The sequence below is a fragment of the Phyllobates terribilis genome, unplaced genomic scaffold (assembly GCF_046119375.1).
Source record: "Phyllobates terribilis strain yellow unplaced genomic scaffold, ASM4611937v1 Scaffold_3__8_contigs__length_932513732, whole genome shotgun sequence".
Classification (NCBI taxonomy): Eukaryota; Metazoa; Chordata; class Amphibia; order Anura; family Dendrobatidae; genus Phyllobates; species Phyllobates terribilis.
Genome location: NW_027362763.1, coordinates 77,407,316 through 77,434,095, shown reverse-complemented (window position 1 = coordinate 77,434,095; position 26,780 = coordinate 77,407,316). Strand labels below are relative to the sequence as shown.

The window sequence follows — 26,780 nt, the reverse complement described above, 5'->3', positions numbered from 1 at the left end:
CCTTGTGATAACATCAATCATTTCTTACATTCTGTGGTTAATTTTCACCATAGAGTATGTTTTGCTTTTGGTGAATATACTTTTTTATTCCATTTTAAACCTTTCTAAAAAAACATTTTGCTTTATATAATCACGACCAGGCAGCTGTAACTGCAGGACACAGAAAAGGAAGAAGGACCCACATATAATAGTGTATTTTTGTGAGTGAATAGATATATGAATAAAAATCGGTTAATTCTTATCCACACTATAATTGTGGCATTTTTCAGAGAGGAACATAACAAATTTGGAAGGAGAGCGTTCCTCATGGGAGGAGCCGTATTGTGGGAGATGCAGTGTCTTCAACCCCAAATATATTCTGAAAGGCTCCAATGCCGTGCAGACAAGATATGAATTAAGCAGGTACCACTATGTGAGTATAACCAGGTCTACATAGGGGCATGACCTGATCCTACTGATCTACTTTGGCAAAGTTATCAAAATGTTATAACTGCCTCATTTCTTCACGGATGTTATAGTTAGTTTTGATGATCAGGGGTTTCCAATCTGATAAGCCAAAGAGTATCACAACAAGAAAGACTGCCAGGTCCCTAGAGGTCAGTTGGGCTCCCATTTTAATGATACTCAACAATCAAAACTTTTTGAATTTTTTTTTAGACCTGATTTTTCTTATAAAGATGAAAATACTTGCAAATCTTTTTCATTGTAGTTACTGCATAATTAAGCACAAATGACATGCAGAGCTGCATTCAGAATTCTGCTGAATTCCTGTTACATTTCTTTTTGTAACTTTGGTGTCCCTGCGTACTTCCCATCCTCCCCTTCCCCTGGCAGGGAAGCTGACTCACTCACAGCCAGGGCCCCCGTCCCGCACTTCCTCCTCCTCCTGTGGCTGCCCAGGGTCTGCGCATGGCTTAGAGTTCCTCAGACACTGTACTTTAGCAGCACACGTGCTCCCGGTCTCCTAAAGGGACTGCATGGCGTCTTAAAGCGTCCCCAGCCAATGACTGGGAGGCACTGATTATTTAAGGCACTCAAACCTGTTGGGAGGTGCCTGAGCAACTTGTATAGTCAGTTAGTCTGCACCTGCTTAGTCAGTCTGTATACCAGCTGTGTCTGCTTGCACCTGCCGTGCCAGTCTGTTTCCAGCCGTACCTGCCTGCACCTGCCGTGCCAGTCTGTATGCCAACCATACCTGCTTGCACTTGCCGCGCCTGTCTGTATACCAACCATACCTGCCTGCACCTGCCATGCCAGTCTGTATGCCAACCATACCTGCTTGCTCCTGCCGTGCCAGTCTGTATACCAGCCGTACCTGCCTGCACCTGCCATGCCAGTCTGTATGCCAACCATACCTGCTTTCACCTGCCGTGCCTGTCTGTATAACAGCCGTACCTGCCTGCACCTGCCGTGCCAGTCTGTATACCAGCCGTACCTGTCTACGCCTGTCGTCTCAGCCTGTATACCTGCCAAATCTGCAGGTATACAGGTATCATACTTGTCAAAGTCCACACATTCCTGGCCGTTCCAACTACCTGCCCTTTGTGGTTCAGCTGCCATGTGTCCGAGGTCTGTCCTGGAGTAGCACCTGGCGTCCATCTAGAGCCAAGTCTAACCCCACCATCAGGGACTCTCGCGAAGAGTCAGGTGTCGTAGTTATGCCACTCCAGGCTCTCCTGAGTCCATGGCACAGTGGTTCCACCACTATTCCCGTTACACTTTCTACAAGGACCATATTATTCAATGCTAATTTATCGGGGCTAAAAATATTTTTTGAAGTTGGGTTTCATTATCATTTTTGAACCTTTTGGCTTATACAGACACTTCTTGCCGTTTGCAGGCTGTAGAACAAGTTTACTGTAAATCCATCAGTGAGCTCTTTCTGCCTGGGAGTTTGTAACTCCTTTGTCTTTTTTTTCTGAGCTCCTTTCATCTAATTTATGCTCACAAACCACAGAAAAGTTGAGCTGATCTTTGATGTGGTCATAAATCGGTAGAGAACTCAGATTTTTCATGTTAAGTCCACAGGAGCCCAACTCATTATACAGATACCATGTATCACTAAGTATTGGTACATATGTGGTCATTCCGGATCTGCTTCTCCAGGGGTAAAACAATTTTTACTAGATAAAAAAAAGTGGAGTGCATCCAGTTTTCATGGCTAGGGTCATTACATAGTTTAAGACAACCAACTAAATCTTTGTCTCATCTCTTACAGCTATGTTTCGCATATAAGGGATATTTGGACGACTACTTGATGGTCTCGGTGACATACAATGATAGTTTTCTGAGTACGGTGGCCAAAAATCTTACCTGTCAATGGAAGTTTAATAAAACCAAAGCAGAAAGGTAAGACGTCTCCGGAAAATGTTTCCATAATAGAAAAAAAAAAAGTTTCTCCAAGAAAAAGTTGCAAAGTTTTGCATTGTATATATTTATTTGGAATATTGATATGTTTAGTTAAATTCTAAAATTTCATCTCAAGCCAAGATTCTATGTACTGTGATCTGGGACCACCGTGGCTGAGATGCCCAGATCAGGCTCAATGTTCACCTCCGTTATGGTGGTCATCTACTATACATCGGAGTGTAGGGAACTCTCATGTATGTGGTCATAGGAAATGTAAAGTTTACAGTCCTGAAAAGGGTCAAAGACCCCTCTGCAACATGGGACTTGAAGATAAACCACGCTTCTTTTTTCACAATTTTGGTTTGGATCTCGATACTCTAGTAGCCTAAGTAAGGACATTGGTGACTGGTGAGGGCAAACTTTAGTCTTCCGTCCTGGTCATTAAAGGATATGGACACTTTCGGGGACATTTTTTAGAACTTAAATGGATTAATTTAATGCACTATTGCACTGTTCTTGTGGGAGAGTTTGTAAGTCTTCTATCTGTCTTTTTTTTAGCTCCTTTGTGTTAATTTTAGACTAAAGATGAGCAATTTGATTCGCTCCCTTTTAATCTCCTCTGTGTTGATTTATGACTAAAGATGAGTGTCAGGTTTTCCACAGAGGCGACACCCGGGAGATCACGCAATATCTTACTGTGTCATCCCTATGTCATGGATTTTGTCAGGGATCCGCGAGCACACGGTCCCCACTACTCTCTACGTAGGTATCAGCAAGCTACCAGTGAGCGTATGGTGTCACACCTCTGGATTCCATGGAATATGTGTATATGCCCCGTATGGTCACTGTCAGCTTCATGATTGCCCAATTATTATTATTCTTTGCTACCACAGTCCAGATTTAAAATATAATACAGGCCTGGGCGGACGCCTGCATTTTGGTAGCGTATAGCTTCGGGGGAGGGAACGATTACAGGACAAAAGAAACAGAACTATTAAATTTTATATTTGATCTAAAAGGGAGACAGTGTTTAAGAAAAATATACAAGATTTTACAAACGAGACATTACAATACATAATCAGTTACACAAAATAATAAGGGTTAATGAAGAGACTTACTATAAGATCCCTGAGATGATTCAATATAGGTGGAGGAGGGGCTCCCTGATTTGATTTGAACGTTATCGAATGTGACCCTTTGCTTATAGTATCTATACCCCCCTGGCAATGAGTGCTCCTCTATCCGCCACGGACTCTTTTTTTGTCTAAGGGGGAACATGCCCACACACCCCCTGTGCTGACATCACAGAGGCTAGGCTCCACCCCTCATGTTTTTATTAAAAATGCTAAGTTCTGGGATAACTTAGCTGTTGTTGATCGCAGAAGCTTGCAAACCACGCCATTTTTTCCGGTATGATTTTACCTTCATTTAGAGACCATGCATGGCACACCTGCGATCCTTTTTTATGGTGCTTTTGCGCTACAGCTCCACAAAGGGGTTTACAGTGACAGAAAAATATTCCTATCATTTCCTAGCTGACCCTATCCCTAAAAATATGGGTCCCATCTATATTGGATGTATGGAACTCTAGTTATTCCATATTTCGTTTCGGCTCCGAAGAGCCTGGTTACTTTTGTTAAACTCTCTTTGCAGTCCTGGGAATGAAATTTTAACAGGTATCTGTAGATGTATTGCAAGCCTGTGTCTATTTGTCCCCTGCTGCTGCCAGGGGAAATTCAGTCACATTTTAAGTAGGTTATAGCTGTACAAGTCCCTTCTGCTGCAGAGAGACAGACACTGCACTGTCAGCTCTCCTCTTTTGATAAATGGGGGATAAGGGAGGAGTGAGAGGGGCTTCAGAGGGAGAAAGAATTCTTAATATCTATGACAGGGGAGAAGAAAAGAGTTTCAATTTTTCTATGACAATGAGCAATTTGATTCTCTTCTTTTTAAGTTCCTCTGTGTTGATTTATGACTAAAGATAAGCCATTTGATTTGCCGGACTGGGTTCAGCGGCCACATCAGTTATCTGTAGCCATTGGATGGGAACCTCCGAGAACTGCCTTTTTACCACCTTAACTTTTGATTAGCCAGCCTGGCGCAACGTCATCATTACAGCTTGACGCACCTGTGACGTCACTGCAGCCACAGATTGCTGATTTGGCCACTGGACCTGGTTTTGGGAATCGATTCACACCATCTCTCTTTCTGACCATGGATTACATTAAAATTGAGCCAAACTTTGTGGTCATAAGTCATTTGAGAGACGGTCAAAAGAAAACATATAAAAGAGTTGCATCCGCCTCCGCTGACGGATTCATCAGCAAACAATGTTGAAGAAGACAAAACGACTGGAGAAGTCGAACGGTGCAAAATTGTTAATGAAACCCAAATGAAAATATGATTTTTTTGCTCAAAATACATGCATAAAAAAATGTCGCCAAAGTTGTCTAGTTCAAGGTAGAAGGTTAGCGACAATACAAAGCACAGAAAATAATTTTAGGCTACTGGGCAGAAAATAAAGAACAATAGGAAAAAAACAAAATGCAAGGTAGAAGAGCGAGAGGTCGTTAACAATTAGAAGCTACGGGTCAAACTAACAAATTGGTAAAATGGTCTTAAATACTGTGTAAGCACTCCCTAACTTTTTGTCTGACTCATGTCTAGAAAATGTTGCAGAAATGTAGACAGTTACGATCCTCAAACTACAGGTGAAGCTTCATCGCCTATTTGCAATGCAAACAATTACATGGAACTGCACAAGGAGCCAGTCAGGTTTTAACTTTAGGACATGAATGGCCACTTTTTTAATATGGCTGTCTGAACCCGGCCTACAGTATAGCTTTATATTGTTCCATCCCTTTTTGATAAAAATTATACTTCTTTACAGATGGAATTATGGGTGCACTAATCTCTGGATGTGTCTACAAGATTCGTTGGAAGGAGTGCAAAGAAAATCCTCCATATATGTGGATCAGATTATACTGATGCAGACAGAAAATGAAGATCAGCATTGGTATTTTATTGATGAAATCATTATCACAAATAAAAATGTAACAGGTACTAGTTTCATCCACTTATCCTTAGGGAGCTTAGTAATATGCACCCACTTATATTTAGGATAATTGATTTATATGGAAATGATACTTGATTAAAATGTACTGTACAATAAAATATAATATAATAATATACACAGATGTAGCAAAGCTGAATTTGTTAAGTTTTGTTTTGTGCAGTTAGTGGGATTTCTTTTGTTATCGAGTTGATGTACATGTAATTAAAATGTAAATCTATATAAATATTCTTTCATTTAGTTCAACGTGTGGATCCTAAACGAGCACTGCCTGGAGGTCATCAACTCACTAGCACAACTATTACTGGAAGTTACCCATCCTATAATCTCACCGCCCTGGTGGCCAATTGTGGTATCAATCTTCCACTTATAGGGTTCTGGTAAGGCCAATTATTATTTGTTTTTTAAAATTATTGTTGATTTTTTACACCGTGGTAGTGATGGAGATTTTTCTGTTATTTCAGTGGGGCTTCAACCGAATCTATTGGAGATAATCACCATGTACAGAAGCTAAGAATGGGAGAAGAAGATATAAGTCTAGTAGTTACAAGGTTACAAGCAGCAAGTCCACCAATTGGCGGCACATTTTCTGTCGATTTGTCTGGCGCTATCATATCAGGTAGGAGTCTGCACAACCAAAGAATCAGAGATGTGAACAGGATACGCTGTGACTGCAAGGTTTATTTGCCCCAATTAAACTAAGCCACCGAATGGTTCCCCAAATTTCCATTCAGTGGGGGCATAATAGCACATTTTCTCCTGCATAGTGTCTCTTTAAGACATCCTGCCTCATTTTTGGATATTCGTTCTTCTCGTTGTCATTTTCCACATAGGGAACATCAACTTTTTTACTCTGGGTCTTATAGTGCAACCATACTAAGTAGTGTAATGAGATAGATAAAAACTTCAGATTGTAGCTGGACATCACCATCATAGCACATCATATAGCTGGACATCACCATCATAGCACATCATATAGCTGGACATCACCATCATAGCACATCATATAGCTGGACATCACCATCATAGCACATCATATACCTGGACATCACCATCATACCACATCATATAGCTGGACATCACCATCATAGCACATCATATAGCTGGACATCACCATCATACCACATCATATAGCTGGACATCACCATCATACCACATCATATAGCTGGACATCACCATCATAGCACATCATATAGCTGGACATCACCATCATAGCACATCATATAGCTGGACATCACCATCATACCACATCATATAGCTGGACATCACCATCATAGCACATCATATAGCTGGATATCACCATCATAGCATATCATATAACTGGACATCACCATCATAGCACATCATATAGCTGGATATCACCATCATAGCACATCATATAGCTGGACATCACCATCATACCACATCATATAGCTGGACATCACCATCATACCATATCATATAGCTGGACATCACCATCATACCACATCATATAGCTGGACATCAACATCATAGCACATCATATAGCTGGACATCACCATCATACCACATCATATAGCTGGACATCACCATCATACCACATCATATAGCTGGATATCACCATCATACCACATCATATAGCTGGACATCACCATCATAGCACATCATATAGCTGGACATCACCATCATAGCACATCATATAGCTGGATATCACCATCATAGCACATCATATAGCTGGACATCACCATCATACCACATCATATAGCTGGATATCACCATCATACCACATCATATAGCTGGATATCACCATCATACCACATCATATAGCTGGATATCACCATCATACCACATCATATAGCTGGATATCACCATCATAGCACATCATATAACTGGATATCACCATCATACCACATCATATAGCTGGACATCACCATCATAGCACATCATATAGCTGGATATCACCATCATACCACATCATATAGTTGGACATCACCATCATAGCACATCATATAGCTGGATATCACCATCATAGCACATCATATAGCTGGACATCACCATCATAGCACATCATATAGCGGGACATCACCATCATAGCACATCATAAAGCTGGACATCACCATCATAGCACATCATATAGCTGGATATCACCATCATACCACATCATATAGCTGGACATCACCATCATACCACATCATATAGCTGGACATCACCATCATAGCACATCATATAGCTGGACATCACCATCATACCACATCATATAGCTGGATATCACCATCATAGCACATCATATAGCTGGATATCACCATCATACCACATCATATAGCTGGACATCAACATCATAGCACATCATATAGCTGGATATCACCATCATACCACATCATATAGCTGGATATCACCATCATACCACATCATATAGCTGGACATCACCATCATACCACATCATATAGCTGGACATCACCATCATACCACATCATATAGCTGGACATCACCATCATAGCACATCATATAGCTGGATATCACCATCATAGCACATCATATAGCTGGACATCATCATCATACCACATCATATAGCTGGACATCACCATCATACCACATCATATAGCTGGACATCACCATCATACCACATCATATAGCTGGACATAATCATCATAGCACATCATATAGCTGGATATCACCATCATACCACATCATATAGCTGGACATCACCATCATAGCACATCATATAGCTGGACATCATCATCATACCACATCATATAGCTGGACATCACCATCATACCACATCATATAGCTGGACATCACCATCATAGCACATCATATAGCTGGATATCACCATCATAGCACATCATATAGCTGGACATCACCATCATAGCACATCATATAGCTGGACATCACCATCATACCACATCATATAGCTGGACATCACCATCATAGCACATCATATAGCTGGACATCACCATCATACCACATCATATAGCTGGACATCACCATCATAGCACATCATATAGCTGGACATCACCATCATAGCACATCATATAGCTGGATATCACCATCATAGCACATGATATAGCTGGACATCACCATCATACCACATCATATAGCTGGACATCACCATCATAGCACATCATATAGCTCGACATCACCATCATAGCACATCATATAGCTGGACATCACCATCATACCACATCATATAGCTGGATATCACCATCATACCACATCATATAGCTGGATATCACCATCATAGCACATCATATAGCTGGACATCACCATCATAGCACATCATATAGCTGGACATCATCATCATACCACATCATATAGCTGGACATCACCATCATAGCACATCATATAGCTGGACATCACCATCATACCACATCATATAGCTGGACATCACCATCATACCACATCATATAGCTGGACATCACCATCATAGCACATCATATAGCTGGACATCACCATCATACCACATCATATAGCTGGACATCACCATCATACCACATCATATAGCTGGACATCACCATCATACCACATCATATAGCTGGATATCACCATCATAGCACATCATATAGCTGGATATCACCATCATAGCACATCATATAGCTGGACATCACCATCATACCACATCATATAGCTGGACATCACCATCATACCACATCATATAGCTGGACATCACCATCATACCACATCATATAGCTGGACATCACCATCATACCACATCATATAGCTGGACATCACCATCATAGCACATCATATAGCTGGACATCACCATCATACCACATCATATAGCTGGACATCACCATCATAGCACATCATATAGCTGGACATCACCATCATACCACATCATATAGCTGGACATCACCATAATACCACATCATATAGCTGGACATCACCATCATACCACATCATATAGCTGGATATCACCATCATAGCACATCATACAGCTGGATATCACCATCATAGCACATCATATAGCTGGACATCACCATCATACCACATCATATAGCTGGACATCACCATCATACCACATCATATAGCTGGACATCACCATCATACCACATCATATAGCTGGACATCACCATCATACCACATCATATAGCTGGACATCACCATCATAGCACATCATATAGCTGGACATCACCATCATACCACATCATATAGCTGGACATCACCATCATAGCACATCATATAGCTGGACATCACCATCATACCACATCATATAGCTGGACATCACCATCATACCACATCATATAGCTGGACATCACCATCATACCACATCATATAGCTGGACATCACCATTATACCACATCATATAGCTGGATATCACCATCATACCACATCATATAGCTGGACATCAACATCATAGCACATCATATAGCTGGATATCACCATCATACCACATCATATAGCTGGATATCACCATCATACCACATCATATAGCTGGACATCACCATCATACCACATCATATAGCTGGACATCACCATCATACCACATCATATAGCTGGACATCACCATCATAGCACATCATATAGCTGGATATCACCATCATAGCACATCATATAGCTGGACATCATCATCATACCACATCATATAGCTGGACATCACCATCATACCACATCATATAGCTGGACATCACCATCATACCACATCATATAGCTGGACATCATCATCATAGCACATCATATAGCTGGATATCACCATCATACCACATCATATAGCTGGACATCACCATCATAGCACATCATATAGCTGGACATCATCATCATACCACATCATATAGCTGGACATCACCATCATACCACATCATATAGCTGGACATCACCATCATAGCACATCATATAGCTGGATATCACCATCATAGCACATCATATAGCTGGACATCACCATCATAGCACATCATATAGCTGGACATCACCATCATACCACATCATATAGCTGGACATCACCATCATAGCACATCATATAGCTGGACATCACCATCATACCACATCATATAGCTGGACATCACCATCATAGCACATCATATAGCTGGATATCACCATCATACCACATCATATAGCTGGACATCACCATCATACCACATCATATAGCTGGACATCACCATCATAGCACATCATATAGCTGGACATCACCATCATACCACATCATATAACTGGATATCACCATCATAGCAAATCATATAGCTGGACATCACAATCATAGCACATCATATAGCTGGACATCACCATCATAGCACATCATATAGCTGGACATCACCATCATAGCACGTCATATAGCTGGATATCACCATCATAGCACATCATATAGCTGGACATCACCATCATAGCACATCATATAGCTGGATATCACCATCATAGCACATCATATAGCTGGACATCATCATCATACCACATCATATAGCTGGATATCACCATCATAGCACATCATATAGCTGGACATCACCATCACACCACATCGTATAGCTGGATATCACCATCATACCACATCGTATAGCTGGATATCACCATCATACCACATCGTATAGCTGGATATCACCATCATACCACATCGTATAGCTGGATATCACCATCATACCACATCATATAGCTGGACATCACCATCATAGCACATCATATAGCTGGATATCACCATCATACCACATCATATAGCTGGATATCACCATCATACCACATCATATAGCTGGATATCACCATCATAGCACATCATATAGCTGGACATCACCATCATACCACATCATATAGCTGGATATCACCATCATAGCACATCATATAGCTGGACATCACCATCATACCACATCATATAGCTGGATATCACCATCATACCACATCATATAGCTGGATATCACCATCATACCACATCATATAGCTGGATATCACCATCATACCACATCATATAGCTGGATATCACCATCATAGCACATCATATAGCTGGACATCACCATCATAGCACATCATATAGCTGGACATCACCATCATACCACATCATATAGCTGGACATCACCATCATAGCACATCATATAGCTGGACATCACCATCATAGCACATCATATAGCTGGATATCACCATCATAGCACATCATATAGCTGGACATCACCATCATACCACATCATATAGCTGGACATCACCATCATACCACATCATATAGGTGGACATCATCATCATAGCACATCATATAGCTGGATATCACCATCATACCACATCATATAGCTGGACATCATCATCATAGCACATCATATAGCTGGACATCACCATCATAGCACATCATATAGCTGGACATCACCATCATACCACATCATATAGCTGGACATCACCATCATACCACATCATATAGCTGGACATCACCATCATACCACATCATATAGCTGGACATCATCATCATAGCACATCATATAGCTGGACATCACCATCATACCACATCATATAGCTGGACATCATCATCATACCTCAGTATTGGGTTTGATCGATGTCCATTGAAATAGAGGGACAGAAGGGCACAAAGTGATATGGGCCTGACCTTGAATGGGTTTGGACTATTAGGTGTTGGACAATTGGATATTAAAAGATAGGTTGCGGAGGAACAAGTGACCTTAGAAGAGTAGGCATTGGATACAGAAACAGAGGGAGGATTGACAGGTTCCTGTTAGGAGGGAAAAGGAAGGAAGGCATGGTTTCCAAAAATGGTCTATACCTGGATGCAGTCTGTCCACCCTTGGTAGTGAGATAGTTTTTTTCCGATGTCCTTTTCATGTCACCTTGAGGAGAAGAGTCTTTGATGACCATTATTAAAATGGCTTGAAGCCATTGTAGGTACATCTGGTGAATGGTTGGATGTGTCCTTCTGGGAAACAGTAAAATATAAATTGTATTGGTAAAGAATAATATGTCAAGGTAGTAATATGTCATAGCAATTCTACAAGACTCTGGTCAAGTTAGAAGATAAGATGGAGGATAAAAAAATAAGTAGCAGGTCTCCCGCTGAACCCAGAAGGATAAATGAACTCTATCTACCCAAGCTCTCGAAGACCCTTAGAGCTACTCATGACCACCATGATGAAAAGCCTTAACTTCAATACACCAGCTGCATTGATCACGTTGAATTATTAGTTGATGTCCTACAGATTCTGGATTATGGTTTTATAGGAATTCCAGTCCACGTCTCTCCCAGTGATCTCAAAGAATTACTTACCCGTCACACCGATGACATCACTCGTCCTTATATCGACATCAGTGACTTTACCATTGCCAAGGATGTTAACACTTGTCACAAAATCGTTTTGACATTGACATGGAAAAATCTGACTGGAGATCTTCCGAATTTCCTTCAGGTATGTTTTTACAAGCGTATACTAAATATTTTTTCATGACTTGATTAATTGTAGATAGATTCGGAAGTAGGTATGTATGAAATGTGTATGGCCGGGGTACATGATGGATGGCTGGTGGGACACTCTAGTCGTAAGTGTATAGTTTTCTGGCTGCATAATGGAGACTTGTTATAGGGAGAGAGGCTGAGGCTTTGCAAATATTTTATTGGGGGTTTGGGACATTTTCAGACTTTAGCAGTAAAAAATATCCTAATTTTCAAATTGGCAGAGAGAAGGGACAATATTTAATTTTTTATTGAGGACCGACATGATTTTTGTCCTAAAAAGCAATAGTTTTTTTTTTTGTGTTTCTTTATTTTAGGGCTGGGGGGGGGGGAATCTTTCCCATATATTAAGGCATTGTAGATATTTGAGGCCTTAACTTTTGCAGGATGAGGGGTGCCTTTTTAAGTTACAGTTTTTATTTGCATAAAATGGTAGTATTTACGTTATATTCATTTTATTTTCAAGGCAGAATAAAAGTTCCCCCTTTTATTTTTCCTTTTTTTTATGGTATTTATTGTTCATTTAAATAGATAGTATAAATGTATTGAATAGATATGGAAGTTGGGGAAGCCTAATATGTATATTTTTAATTGTTTACTGTACCTTACTTAAGAAAATTGTGTTCATTCGTTTTTCATTGCGAATTTTTTAATTATATTTAACATGATTTAATCACCTTTTTACCTTTTTCCGTTCATAATTGTTTTGTTACTTTCTAATTTTTTTTTAACTCTGATTTTTGTGTGTGTGCACAGTGGCACATTATTATACCAAGGGCCGTCACTAATTAACCATCAGCCCTGGAGATCATGATGCCGGAGCTAATGAGCACAAAGCAAAGTCCACAATGCTGATAGCATTAATCATTAAAAATGATATAAATGTGAATTTATATCATAAAGTTCTGATCTCTTTTCTATTATTGGTGTAAGACAATAAAAACATTTTCTCTGTTCTCTTACACAGGTCTTTGCTGAGAATCTAACTGGTCTGGAACCGTCTATTATAACAAGAGTTCTATACGATGGTGGTGTGCTTATATGGCCAATATTCGGGGACATGCTCGCCTCTTCAAATCCCCGGCCACAGGTCTACTTCACCATGCAATCCCATTATGCATACTAATTTTACACTATACAGTAGGGAAAATAAGTATTCGATACGCTACCGATTTTGCAAGTTTTCCCACCTACAAAGAATAGAGAGTTCTGTAATTTTTATCGTAGGTACACTTCACCTGTGAGAGACAGAATCTAAAAAGAAAATCCCGAAAATAACATTGCACGATTTTTACATAATTAATTTGCATTTTATTGCATGACATAAGTATTTGATCACCTACAGACCAGCAAGAATTCTGGCTCTCAAAGACCTGTTAGTTTTTAGCCCTCCTACTCTGCACTCATTTCCTGTATTAATTGCACCAGTTTGAACTTGTTTCCTGTATAAAAGACACCTGTCCACACACTCAATCAATCACACTCCAACGTCTCCACCATGGCCAAGACCAAAGAGCTGTCTAAGGACACCAGGGACAAAATTGTAGACCTGCACAAGGCTCTGATGGGCTACGGGACAATAGGCAAGCTGCTTGGAGAGAAGGCAACAAATGTTGTCACAATTATTAGAAAATGGAAGAAACACAAGATGATTGTCAATCTTCCTTGGACTGGGGCTCCATTCAAGATCTCACCTTGTGGGGTAATGATGATTCTGAGAAAGGTCATGAATCAGTCCAGAACTACACAGGAGGACTTGGTCAATGACCTGAAGAGACTTGGGACCACAGTCTCAAATATTACCGTTAGTAACATACTACGCAGTCATGGATTAAAATTCTGCAGGGCACACAAGGTCCCCCTGCTCACGCCAGAACATGTCCAGGCCCATTTGAAGTTCACCAATGACCATTTGGATGATCCAGAGGAGGCATCGGAGAAGGTCATGTGGTCAGATGAGACAAAAATAGAACTTTTTGGTATCAACTCCATTCGCAGTGTTTGGAGGAAGAAGAAGGATTAATACAACCCCAAGCGTGAAGCATGGTGGGAGAAACATCATACTTTGGGGATGCTTTTCTGCAAAGGGGACAGGACAACTGCACCGTATTAAAGAGAAGATGGACTGGGTCATGTATCGCGAGTCTTTGGCCAAGAACCACCTTCCCTCAGTAAGTACATTGAAGATGGGTCATGGCTGGGTCTTCCAGCAAGACAATGACCAGAAACACAGCCTGGGCAACTAAGGAGTGGCTCCATAAGAAGCATTTCAAGGTCCTGGAGTGGCCTAGAAAGTCTCCAGACCTGGACCGAATAAAAAATCTTTGGAGGGAGGTGAAGTTCAATGTTGCCCAGCCACACCCCCGAAACCTGAAAGATTTGGAGAAGATCTGTATGGAGGATTGGGCCAAAATCCATGTTGCAGTGTGTGCAAACCTGGTCAAGAACTACAGGAAACATCTGACCTCTGTAATTGCAAACAAAGGTTTCTGTACCAAATATTCAGTTCTGTTTTTCTATTCTGTCAAATACTTAATTCATGCAATAAAATGCAAATTAATTATGTAAAAATCATGCAATGTGATTTTCTGTTTTTTATTTTTAGATTCTGTCTCTCAGAGTTGATGTGACCTATGATAAAAATTACAGACCTCTCCATTCTTTGTAGGTGGGAAAACTTGCAAAATCAGCAGTGTATCAAATACTTATTTTTCCACACTGTGTGTATGTATATATGTATATATATATATATATATATATATATATATATATATATATATATATATACACACACACACACAGATGCTTCTCACAAAATTAGAATATCATCAAAAAGTTAATTTATTTCAGTTCTTCAATACAAAAAGTGAAACTCATATATTATTTTTTGTTAATTATTCTAATTTACTGAGATAGTGACTTTTGTGTTTTTATTGGCTGTAAGCCATAATCATCAACATTAACAGAAATAAACACGTGAAATAGATCACTCTGTATGTAATGACTCTATATAATATATGAGTTTCACTTTTTGTATTGAAGAACTAAAATAAATTAACTTTGAGGCTGGGTGCCCACGTAGCGTTTTTCAAGCGTTTATGCTGCGGAATTTCCGCAGCATAAACGTTTGTGAAACGCTAGGTAATCCGCACCCCATGGTCCCCAAGGGGATTCCGCATGTTCTATGCACATGCTGCGGATTTTTCCGCAGCGTTTATGCTGCGTACAAAAATCCGCAGCATCTCATTTAATTTTGTGGAAGCGCAGCGGAACTCCCGCCATTGACTTGCATTGAAACGCATAGAAACCGCGACTGTACATTTTTACAAGCGGCTTCTATGCGTCTCTATGTGCGGATGGTACCCAGTTCTGGAGGAGAGGAGACTCTCATCCAGACCTGGGTACCATTCTACCTGTAAAAAAGAATAAAATAACAAATAAAGTTATATTCACCTGTCCGGCGTCTTCTCTCTGAATGCCGGCATCGCTTGAGGACCTGCGGTGACGTCACAGTCATGTGACCGCAGGCCCTTCACCGCTCTGTCTCGCGATATGCCAGCAGCCGGGAACCAGCCAGGAAGGAGCGCTGCTGCACACACCGGGGCCTCGGGGGTGAGTATAGCTTTATTTGTTTTAATTTTTATGGTTCACACTATATAAATCCATGCTGTTTGCATGGATTTATACAGTGTGACCTAGTTGTCAAGCACTTTCCAAGTGATGCTATCGCCTGGAAAGCGCTTGTCAATCTGCATGCGGAAAAGCATGTGGATCCGCATGTATTCTGCAGGAAAAACGCATGCACAATCTGCATGCGTTTTTTCTGCCAGGGAGATGCAGAAATTCTGCAGAAATTTTCTGCTTCATTTCTGCATCGTGGGCACATAGCCTTATATGATATTCTAATTTAGTGAGATGCACCTGTGTGTGTATATATATATATATATATATATATATATATATATATATATATATATATATATATATATATATATATATATATATATATATATATATATATATATATATATATATATATATATATATACTAGATGGTGGCCCGATTCTAACGCATCGGGTATTCTAGAATATGTATGCGGCCGACCGGGCGCAATCAGCAGAGCGGTGTTTAAATTTGGCGCCAAAACCGCTGATTGGTCGAGGCCGGCAACCGTGACCGATCAGCAAAGCGGTGTTAAAATTTGGCGCCTATATCGCAGAATGGTCACGGCCGGCGGTTGCGACTAATCAGCAGAGCGGGGTCTAAATTTGGCGCCAATAATGCTGATTGGTCGCGTTCGCTGTCCGCGACCAATCAGCAGAGCGGGGTTTAAATTTGGCGCCAATAATGCTGATTGTTTGCGGCCGGCGGCCGCGACCAATCAGCACAGCGGTGTTTAACTTTTGCACCAAGATCACTGATTGGTCGCGGGCGGAGACCGCGACCAATCAGCGAATCGTATTAGTGAGGACCGCGGAGCGGAATCGTATTGGTGAGGAACGGGGAGCGCCGCTGCCTGTGCGGCTACTTCTTCTGCGAGAAGCCGGGAGATGAGCGACTGCTCGCAGCAGAAGTATCCCGTGTTATGTTCTGCTACCAAAGCTAAGGAAAGAGAGGAGATCTGTCCCTACTATGAGACTCAGCTGAATCCCTACGATGTAACAGGGAACCTGATCCTGCGATCAGACCTGCTAAAGTCCTAATCTAGTCTGTACGAAGACCTATAGATGTGGGGAGGGAATCCCTACAAGTACTAAGGACTGGGAGGAATATGGGACACCTCCTAACAGAAATAGTAGCAGACAGACGAACAAACAAAATAGATAGAACATAGAGGTCCGTAGACCAAGCAAACTAACAGAGTTAGATACAGAGCACAGGCTAGCTAGAAAGTAGATATACAATGAAGTCCAGCAAAGCCAGAAGGGCGGAGCAGGACTAAATAGGCCAACAAGGTCATGTGACCAGCAAAGGAAAAAAAAACTAACAGCAAGGTTCTAACAGTACCCCCCCTTCTAAGAGGATCCTCCGGATCCCCTAGGACCAGGCTTATCAGGAAATCTCCTGTGAAACGCTCTGATAAGTCTGGACGCGGAAACATCATCTGACCTCACCCAAGAGTTATCCTCGGGTCCGAAACCTTTCCAGGCCACAAGATACTGCAAACTACCTCTATACCGTCTAGAGTCAAGGATGCGAGAAATTTCATATTCCCCGTCCTCCACCACCGGAGGAACAGAGGCAGAGGCGTCACCATCCGACACAACAGCTTTTTTTAACAGAGAGACATGAAAGACCGGATTAATTCTCCAGGAGGTAGGAACCTCCAACCTAACAGCAGATTGGTTGACAACCTGAAGCACCTTAAAGGGCCCTACAAACTTGGGACCCAATTTCTTAGAAGGAATCCTCAACCGCAGATTCCTAGAGGACAACCAAACCATGTCACCAACAGCGAACAAAACCTCCTGTCGTTTCCTATCAAAGTAGTCTTTAGATTTTCTGTTGGCCTCCTGAAGATTACCACGCACATCCGTCCAAACTCTTTCCAAATCACCGGAAAAATTCTCCTCCTCAGGCACGGCAGATCCCAACTTGGAGAACGACCCAAACGACGGATGTCTCCCAGAACAACAAAAAAAAGGCGAACAACCAGCAGAAGAAGATGTATGATTGTTCAGAGCAAATTCGGCAAGTGGCAGAAACTCAGACCACCCCTCCTGATTGTCTGCCACAAAACAACGCAAGAACTGCTCAACATCCTGGTTTTTCCTTTCAGTCTGGCCATTAGATTCAGGATGATATCCGGACGAAAACGACAAATGAATTCCCAACCTGTCACAAAAGGCACGCCAAAAACGAGCCACGAACTGAGGACCCCTATCAGAAACAATGTCAGTAGGAACGCCATGAAGTCTGACAATTTCCTTGACAAAGGCCTTAGCGAGAGTTTTAGCGCAGGGCAGTTTGACGAAGGGAACCAAGTGACACATCTTGCTAAAGCGGTCCACGACCACCCAGATGACAGTAAAACCCTCAGAGGGGGGAAGGTCAGTTATAAAGTCCATAGCCAAATGTGTCCAAGGAGCACTGGGGACCTCCAAAGGACAAAGCAACCCCGCAGCAGGAGTATGTGAGGACTTAGATCTAGCACATATAGTACATTGGCGCACCCACTTAATGACTTCCTTCTGCCATCCAGGCCACCAAAAACTGCGACCCACCAGTCTCTTGGTCTCAGAGATTCCGGGATGACCTGCCAACCGAGATTCGTGACACTCAACAAACAAATCTCTCCTAAAGGTCTCAGGCACAAACAACCTCCCATGAGGAGTGTTAGATGGGGCATTCTCCTGAGCTTTAAGAATCTCATCTTCCAAAACGGAGTCTAAAGCAGCTATCACAACACCTTCTTGTAAAATGTTTTCCTCTTTCTCAGCACCGACTATGGGAGAAAAACTGCGAGACAAGGCATCCGCCTTTACATTCTTAGTACCAGGGATGTAAGTAACGGAGAAATTAAACCGCGAGAAAAACAGTGCCCACCTAGCCTGACGGGCATTCAGGCGCTTGGCAGCATCAAGATATATCAGATTTTTATGATCCGTAAGAACCTGAACGGGAAATTCCGCACCTTCCAAGAAGTGGCGCCAGTGTTCAAATGCGAGTTTAATAGCCAATAATTCCCGATTACCAATATCGTAATTCAATTCAGTCTCCGAAAATTTTTTTGAAAAAAAGGCACAGGGATGTAATCCATCCCCGTTATCCTGAGACAATACTGCGCCAACCCCCACAGAGGAAGCATCAACCTCAACCAAAAACGGCCTAGTAACATCAGGCTGCATAAGGATGGGAGCAGAGGTGAACCTCTCCTTGAGATACACAAAAGCTTCAATGGCCTCAGAAGACCACTGAACCGCATCAGCACCTTTCCTGGTGAGATCAGTCAGAGGTTTGACAATACTAGAAAATTTTTTTATGAACTTTCTATAGTAATTGGCGAAACCCAAAAACCTCTGTATCGATTTCAAACCAATAGGCCTAGGCCATTCCTGCACAGCCTGAACCTTAACCGGATCCATCTCAAAACCTTTGCTGGAGATAATGTAGCCCAAAAAACTAATTCTCTGTACAGCGAACTCACATTTCTCCAGCTTAGCAAAAAGCGAATTGTCCATTAATAACTGTAATACCTCACGCACGCTCCGCCAATGAGACTCCAGATCTGGCGAATAAATCAAAATGTCATCCAAATACACAACCACATTTTTACCGATCAAAGGTCTAAGGATGTCATTAATCAGATTCTGAAAAAATGCAGGAGCATTAGTGAGACCAAAAGGCATAACCAGATTCTCAAAATGACCCACAGGAGTGTTAAAAGCAGTCTTCCATTCATCACCCTCCTTCATGCGCAACAGATTGTATGCCCCCTTAAGGTCAATTTTAGAGAACCACTTGGCCCCCAATAACTGGTTAAACAGATCAGGAATCAATGGCAGTGGGTAAGGATTGCGTATCGTAATTTTGTTAATCTCACGAAAATCCAGACAAGGACGTAAACCGCCGTCCTTTTTTTTTACAAAAAAAAATCCAACCGCCACAGGAGACTTAGAGGGCCTAATGTGACCGGCGGCCAAGCTTGTCTGTATGTATTCCTCCAAAGCCTTCCTCTCAGGAATAGTAAGGTTAAATAAACGACTCTTAGGAAGAGTCGCTCCAGGGACAAATTCAATAGAACAATCATAGTCTCTATGGGGAGGCAAAACCTGCGATTCCTTCTCAGAAAAAACTCTCCAAAAATCCTGAATAGGAACAGGCAATTCTCCCCTATCCAAAGCTGCAATACGCCCGTTACAACACTTGTCATAACATTTATGGCTCCAGGATTTAATTTCACTGGTAGACCAATCCAGTACAGGATTGTGAAATTTTAACCAGGGCAAACCCAATATTACTGGAGAAGGCAAGTTATTCAACACTACCAAATCCAATTTCTCATGGTGAGCACCATTAATAGTGAGAGGAAATTCACTGACCTTGAGAGTAATATTCTTCAAAGGGGAGCCATCCACAGAAACCACAGCAATGGGGGATGACAAAGGTTCAGGTTTTAAATTGAGTTTTTCCACGAATCCCCCATCAATTACATTCAGTGTAGACCCGCAATCAACAAACACCCGAAATTCCATTAATTTTTCCTGAGCAATCGTGGAAGCAGCTAAAAATACACCCTTGGAATTTAAACAGGCAATACGGGCATGACTGACCATTTTTTTTTCTTTCTTCATACGAAGCTCACAGCCTTTAATCAAATGACCAGATTTTCCGCAGTAGAAACACAAGCCTTGCGAAAAACGACGGTCTTTTTCTTGAGAGCGAGGTGCCACCGATCCAATCTCCATCGGTTCACCACTGTTAGTACACACATTATCATAACCAGAAACTGACATAGCAGAGGATTTGCTCTCATTAACCCTAGCACGCAGTCTTCTATCCACCCGTATAGCTAATTGCATAGCCTGTTGCAAATCTTCAGGTGTAGGATAAGCAATTAGCAGGTCTTTAACCCTTTCACTGAGCCCAGCAAGAAATAGACTTTTCAGAGCAGAATCGTTCCACCCTGTTTGAGTGGACCAACGACGAAAATGTGTACAATATTTTTCCACATTACCCGATCCTTGTTTTAGACGTCTCAACTCAGTCTCAGCTGATGCGACACGGTCAGGATCATCATATAATAGTCCCAAAGCAGAAAAAAAACTATCCACTGATCTGAGGCATGAATCACTAGGTTGCAAAGAAAAGGCCCACTCCTGAGGCTCTTTGCGCAAAAGTGACATTATGAACCCTACGCGCTGGGATTCATCCCCAGAGGACTTAGGTCTCAAACGAAAATACAATAAGCAAGCATTTTTAAATGAAAAAAATTCTCGGTGTTCACCAAAAAACAAATCCGGCAAACATACCTTAGGCTCCAAGAAATGTGCTCCAGGACAGTTACTCACGTGCTGACGGAGCTCGGCCACCTCCAGAGAGAGTCCCTGCAGGCGATGAGCCAAATCCTGAACCGACACCATGATGGAACAGAAAAATCTTTCCTTAGAGAATTTGCTGGCTGGACTTACTGTTATGTTCTGCTACCAAAGCTAAGGAAAGAGAGGAGATCTGTCCCTACTATGAGACTCAGCTGAATCCCTACGATGTAACAGGGAACCTGATCCTGCGATCAGACCTGCTAAAGTCCTAATCTAGTCTGTACGGAGACCTATAGATGTGGGGAGGGAATCCCTACAAGTACTAAGGACTGGGAGGAATATGGGACACCTCCTAACAGAAATAGTAGCAGACAGACGAACAAACAAAATAGATAGAAAATAGAGGTCCGTAGACCAAGCAAACTAACAGAGTTAGATACAGAGCACAGGCTAGCTAGAAAGTAGATATACAATGAAGTCCAGCAAAGCCAGAAGGGCGGAGCAGGACTAAATAGGCCAACAAGGTCATGTGACCAGCAAAGGAAAAAAAACCTAACAGCAAGGTTCTAACATCCCGACCCGCAGCACCGCTCCCCGGTCCTCCCTTGACACCCTAGCCGCATGGATGTCAGCGCCGCTGCCTGTGCGGCTACTTCCGCTGCGAGAAGCCGGGAGATGAGCGGCTTCTCGCAGCAGAAGTATCCCGACCCGCAGCGCCGCTCCCCGGTCCTCCCTTGACACCCTAGCCGCATGAAGGTCAGCGGCGCCGGTGGTCGGGGTCCTTCTGCTGCTAGTGGCCGGGAGATGAGCGCCTCGCGCCGGTCATCGCCGCTGAGCTCCGTCCCGCAGATGAGCTGCTAACGGCCGCCATCTTTTTTCTGAAATCCCGCGTCGCTGATTGGCCGCTGCCGGACCAATCAGCGATGCGAGATTTCCTGGACAGACAGACAGAAAGACAGACAGACGGGATAAGACGATTATATATATATAGATATATATATAGATATATATATATACACTGCTGAAAATAATAAAGGGAACACTTAAACAACAGAATATAACTCCAAGTGAATCAAACTTCTGTGAAATCAAACTGTCCACTTAGGAAGCAACACTGATTGACAATCAATTTCAGATGCTGTTGTGCAAATGGAATAGACAATAGATGGAAATTATTGGCAATTATCAAGACACACTCAATAAAGGAGTGGTTCTGCAGGTGGGGACCACAGACCACATCTCAGTACCAATGCTTTCTGGCTGATGTTTTGGTCACTTTTGAATGTTGGTTGTGCTTTCACAATCGTGGTAGCATGAGACGGACTCTACAACCCACAGAAGTTGCTCAGGTACTGCAGCTCATCCAGGATGGCACATCAATGCAAGCTGTGGCAAGTAGGTTTGCTGTGTCTGTCAGCATAGTGTCCAGAGGCTGGAGGCACTACCAGGAGACAGGCCAGTACACCAGGAGATGTGGAGGGAGCCATAGGAGGGCAACAACCCAGCAGCAGGACCGCTACCTCCGCCTTTGTGCAAGGAGGAACAGGAGGCGCACTGCCAGAGCCCTGCAAAATGACCTCCAGCAGGCCACAAATGTGCATGTGTCTGCACAAACGGTTAGAAACTGACTCCATGAGGGTGGTATGAGGGCCCGACGTCCACAGATGGGGGTTGTGCTCACAGTCCAACACCGTGCAGGACACTTTGCATTTGCCACAGAACACCAGGATTGGCTAAGTCACCACTGGCGCCCTGTGCTCTTCACAGATGAAAGCAGGTTCACACTGAGCACATGTGACAGACGTGACAGAGTCTGGAGACGCCGTGGAGAGCGATCTGCTGCCTGCAACATCCTTCAGCATGATCAGTTTGGCAGTGGGTCAGTAATGGTGTGGGGTGGCATTTCTTTGGAGGGCCGCACAGCCGTCCATGTGCTCGCCAGAGGTAGCCTGACTGCCATTAGGTACCGAGATGAGATCCTCAGACCCCTTGTGAGACCATATGCTGGTGCGGTTGGCCCTGGGCTCCTCCTAATGCAGGACAATGCCAGACCTCATGTGGCTGGAGTGTGTCAGCAGTTCCTGCAAGATGAAGGCATTGAAGCTATGGACTGGCCCGCCCGTTCCCCAGACCTGAATCCGATTGAGCACATCTGGGACATCATGTCTCGCTCCATCCACCAACGTCACGTTGCACCACAGACTGTCCAGGAGTTGGCGGATGCTTGAGTCCAGGTCTGGGAGGAGATCCCACAGGAGACCATCCACAACCTCATCAGGAGCATGCCCAGGCGTTGTAGGGAGGTCATACAGGCACGTGGAGGCCACACACAATACTCAGCCTCATCAGGAGCATGCCCAGGCATTGTAGGGAGGTCATACAGGCATGTGGAGGCCACACACAATACTCAGCCTCATCAGGAGCATGCCCAGGCGTTGTAGGGAGGTCATACAGGCACGTGGAGGCCACACACAATACTGAGCCTCATTGTGACTTGTTTTAAGGACATTACATCAAAGTTGGATCAGCCTGTAGTGTGTTTTTCCACTTTAATTTTGGGGGTGACTCCAAATCCAGGCCTCCATTGGTTAATAAATGTGATTTCCATTGATGATTTTTGTGTGATTTTGTTGTCAGCACATTCAACTTTGTACAGAACAAAGTATTCAATGAGAAGATTTCATTCATTCAGATCTAGGATGTGTTATTTGAGTGTTCCCTTTATTTTATTTTTTTGAGCAGTGTGTATATGTATATTTATATATATATATATATATATATATATATATATATATATATATATATATATATATATATATATAGGATTGCTTGCTTGTCCATCTACTTTCTGTTGCTTACATACTACAGTACCGGGAACTTATTTTCTAACAGTTGTGCACAACACTTTCTTGGATAGACTTTATTCCCACCGCTGGTTTTAACTTTTTTATGATGACCGTTTACAATATCTTCTCTCCACAGGTCATTCTTAATGTGAATATTATCCCAGCCCAATGTTCAGGTTCCTGTTCTTTCCAACATCTTCTGAATGCAACTCCTGTAGTGTCGGACATTCAATATACTGCAGGTATTCCTAATACCAATTTTCCCTTGTTCCCCTGTACACAGATATATATGGGTATTATATCATTGCATATTTAACTATAATACTGCCCCCTAGATACCAGAATAAAACTATTATAATACTGCCCCCTATGTACAAGAATATAACTACTATAATACTGCTCCTATGTACAAGAATATAACTACTATAATACTGCCCCCTATGTACAAGAATATAACTACTATAATACTGCTCCTATGTACAAGAATATAACTACTATAATACTGCCCCTATGTACAACAATATAACTACTATAATACTGCCCCCTATGTACAAGAATATGACTACTATAATACTGCCCCCTATGTACAAGAATATAACTACTATAATACTGCTCCTATGTACAAGAATATAACTACTATAATACTGCCCCTATGTACAAGAATATAACTACTATAATACTGCTCCTATGTACAAGAATATAACTACTATAATACTGCCCCTATGTACAACAATATAACTACTATAATACTGCTCCTATGTACAAGAATATAACTACTATAATACTGCCCCCTATGTACAAGAATATAACTACTATAATACTGCTCCTATGTACAAGAATATAACTACTATAATACTGCCCCTATGTACAACAATATAACTACTATAATACTGCTCTCTATGTACAAGAATATAACTACTATAATACTGCTCCTATGTACAAGAATATAACTACTATAATACTGCCCCCTATGTACAAGAATATAACTACTATAATACTGCTCTCTATGTACAAGAATATATTACTATAGGACTATAATGAAATCATGAATTATGTATAGTCTTTATTTTTTGTACAGGTGTCAGTTGTGACTTTATTGTTAATATTTTGGGATCTGGATTTCATGGAAGTTCTTTGGAATTGGATATCATGATAAATCAGATTTACTGTCGTATTACTGAGGCTAATACATCCAGTATAATATGCTGCATTGAGGCTCCTCTGCCACTAGGGGAGCACCAAGTCTATGTTCATGTGAAAAATCAAGGTTTTGCTATTAATGGAAATGGGAGTAAAGTTCTTCTACATGTTGCTCCTAAACTTTCTGCTGTCATTCCATCGGTCATTCCAGAAACTGGTGAGTTAAAAAAATTGCAATAGTAGCACTATGTATGAAAGCAGGAAAATGTGGGGGGTTATTAAGTATTTTATTCCGTGTTCTAATATCTTTTGACTTCTATTGGTATTTTCAGAATGCCACATAATTAATTGCACTTAATATTTCTACCTGTGGGTGGTGCTGTAAAGTATTGCACAACACTTATTTCAAACAAAATGTCTGTTTTCTATTGACAGCACTCCATGTGGTCAGGAGTGGTATTGCAGTGGGAATTTTATTAAATTATCTTTTTTTTTGCTGCAATTTAATGTGTTTTTAACTTTCTTAACCGCTGTCATTTTCTCATTTAGGAGGTCATCTGGTAACTTTGACTGGTGTCCGTTTGGATGGTGCAACAGCTGTAGCTTTTGGGTCTCATCTGTGCCCGGTTCTTACAAGTAATTCCACTACAATCAGATGTGAAGCGCCACCGCTGGTATGTCCATTAAAAATAATACTAATTAATACAGTATTATTATTATTGCCACCTGCAATTTACAAAGACATCTCTCCTTTTTCCTTTGTCCCGATCCCAACATAATTTTTTAATGAGGATTCTTCTTTTTTTTCCAGCATGACAATGTGTCCAGGAAGAACGTCAGGATTAATATTGAACGGCGATGGATCACTTTTTCTGCCTGCATCTTGTACGATTCTTTCTTAAATCCGCTTATTACATCCATCAGTCCAAACACGAGCAGCGCAGCAGGTAATAGAAAGAGTTATTAAATATTGCCTCATTAATATGCATGGTCTCATTAGTATTCGTAAGTCAATTTGCATAGATTCTTAAATGAAGAGAGAACACTGTACTGAATAATTTGCAAAAAAAAA

The 26,780-nt window shown here is 41.7% G+C and overlaps 1 protein-coding gene across 3 annotated transcripts in view; it reads left to right on the top strand.

Annotated features, from left to right (window-relative positions):
* The window catches only part of PKHD1 (PKHD1 ciliary IPT domain containing fibrocystin/polyductin), a 1,008,258-nt gene that overhangs the window by 82,496 nt on the left and 898,982 nt on the right, over positions 1-26,780 (top strand). For all 3 annotated transcript variants that reach the window (XM_073674041.1, XM_073674039.1, XM_073674040.1), the window contains exons 19-29: positions 270-412; positions 2,219-2,349; positions 5,240-5,409; positions 5,664-5,802; positions 5,887-6,041; positions 12,512-12,696; positions 13,708-13,830; positions 24,705-24,810; positions 25,647-25,925; positions 26,258-26,382; positions 26,520-26,655. In XM_073674041.1, coding sequence (XP_073530142.1) covers positions 270-412; positions 2,219-2,349; positions 5,240-5,409; positions 5,664-5,802; positions 5,887-6,041; positions 12,512-12,696; positions 13,708-13,830; positions 24,705-24,810; positions 25,647-25,925; positions 26,258-26,382; positions 26,520-26,655 — 1,692 coding nt within the window. The remainder of the gene's footprint in view (positions 1-269; positions 413-2,218; positions 2,350-5,239; positions 5,410-5,663; positions 5,803-5,886; positions 6,042-12,511; positions 12,697-13,707; positions 13,831-24,704; positions 24,811-25,646; positions 25,926-26,257; positions 26,383-26,519; positions 26,656-26,780) is intronic.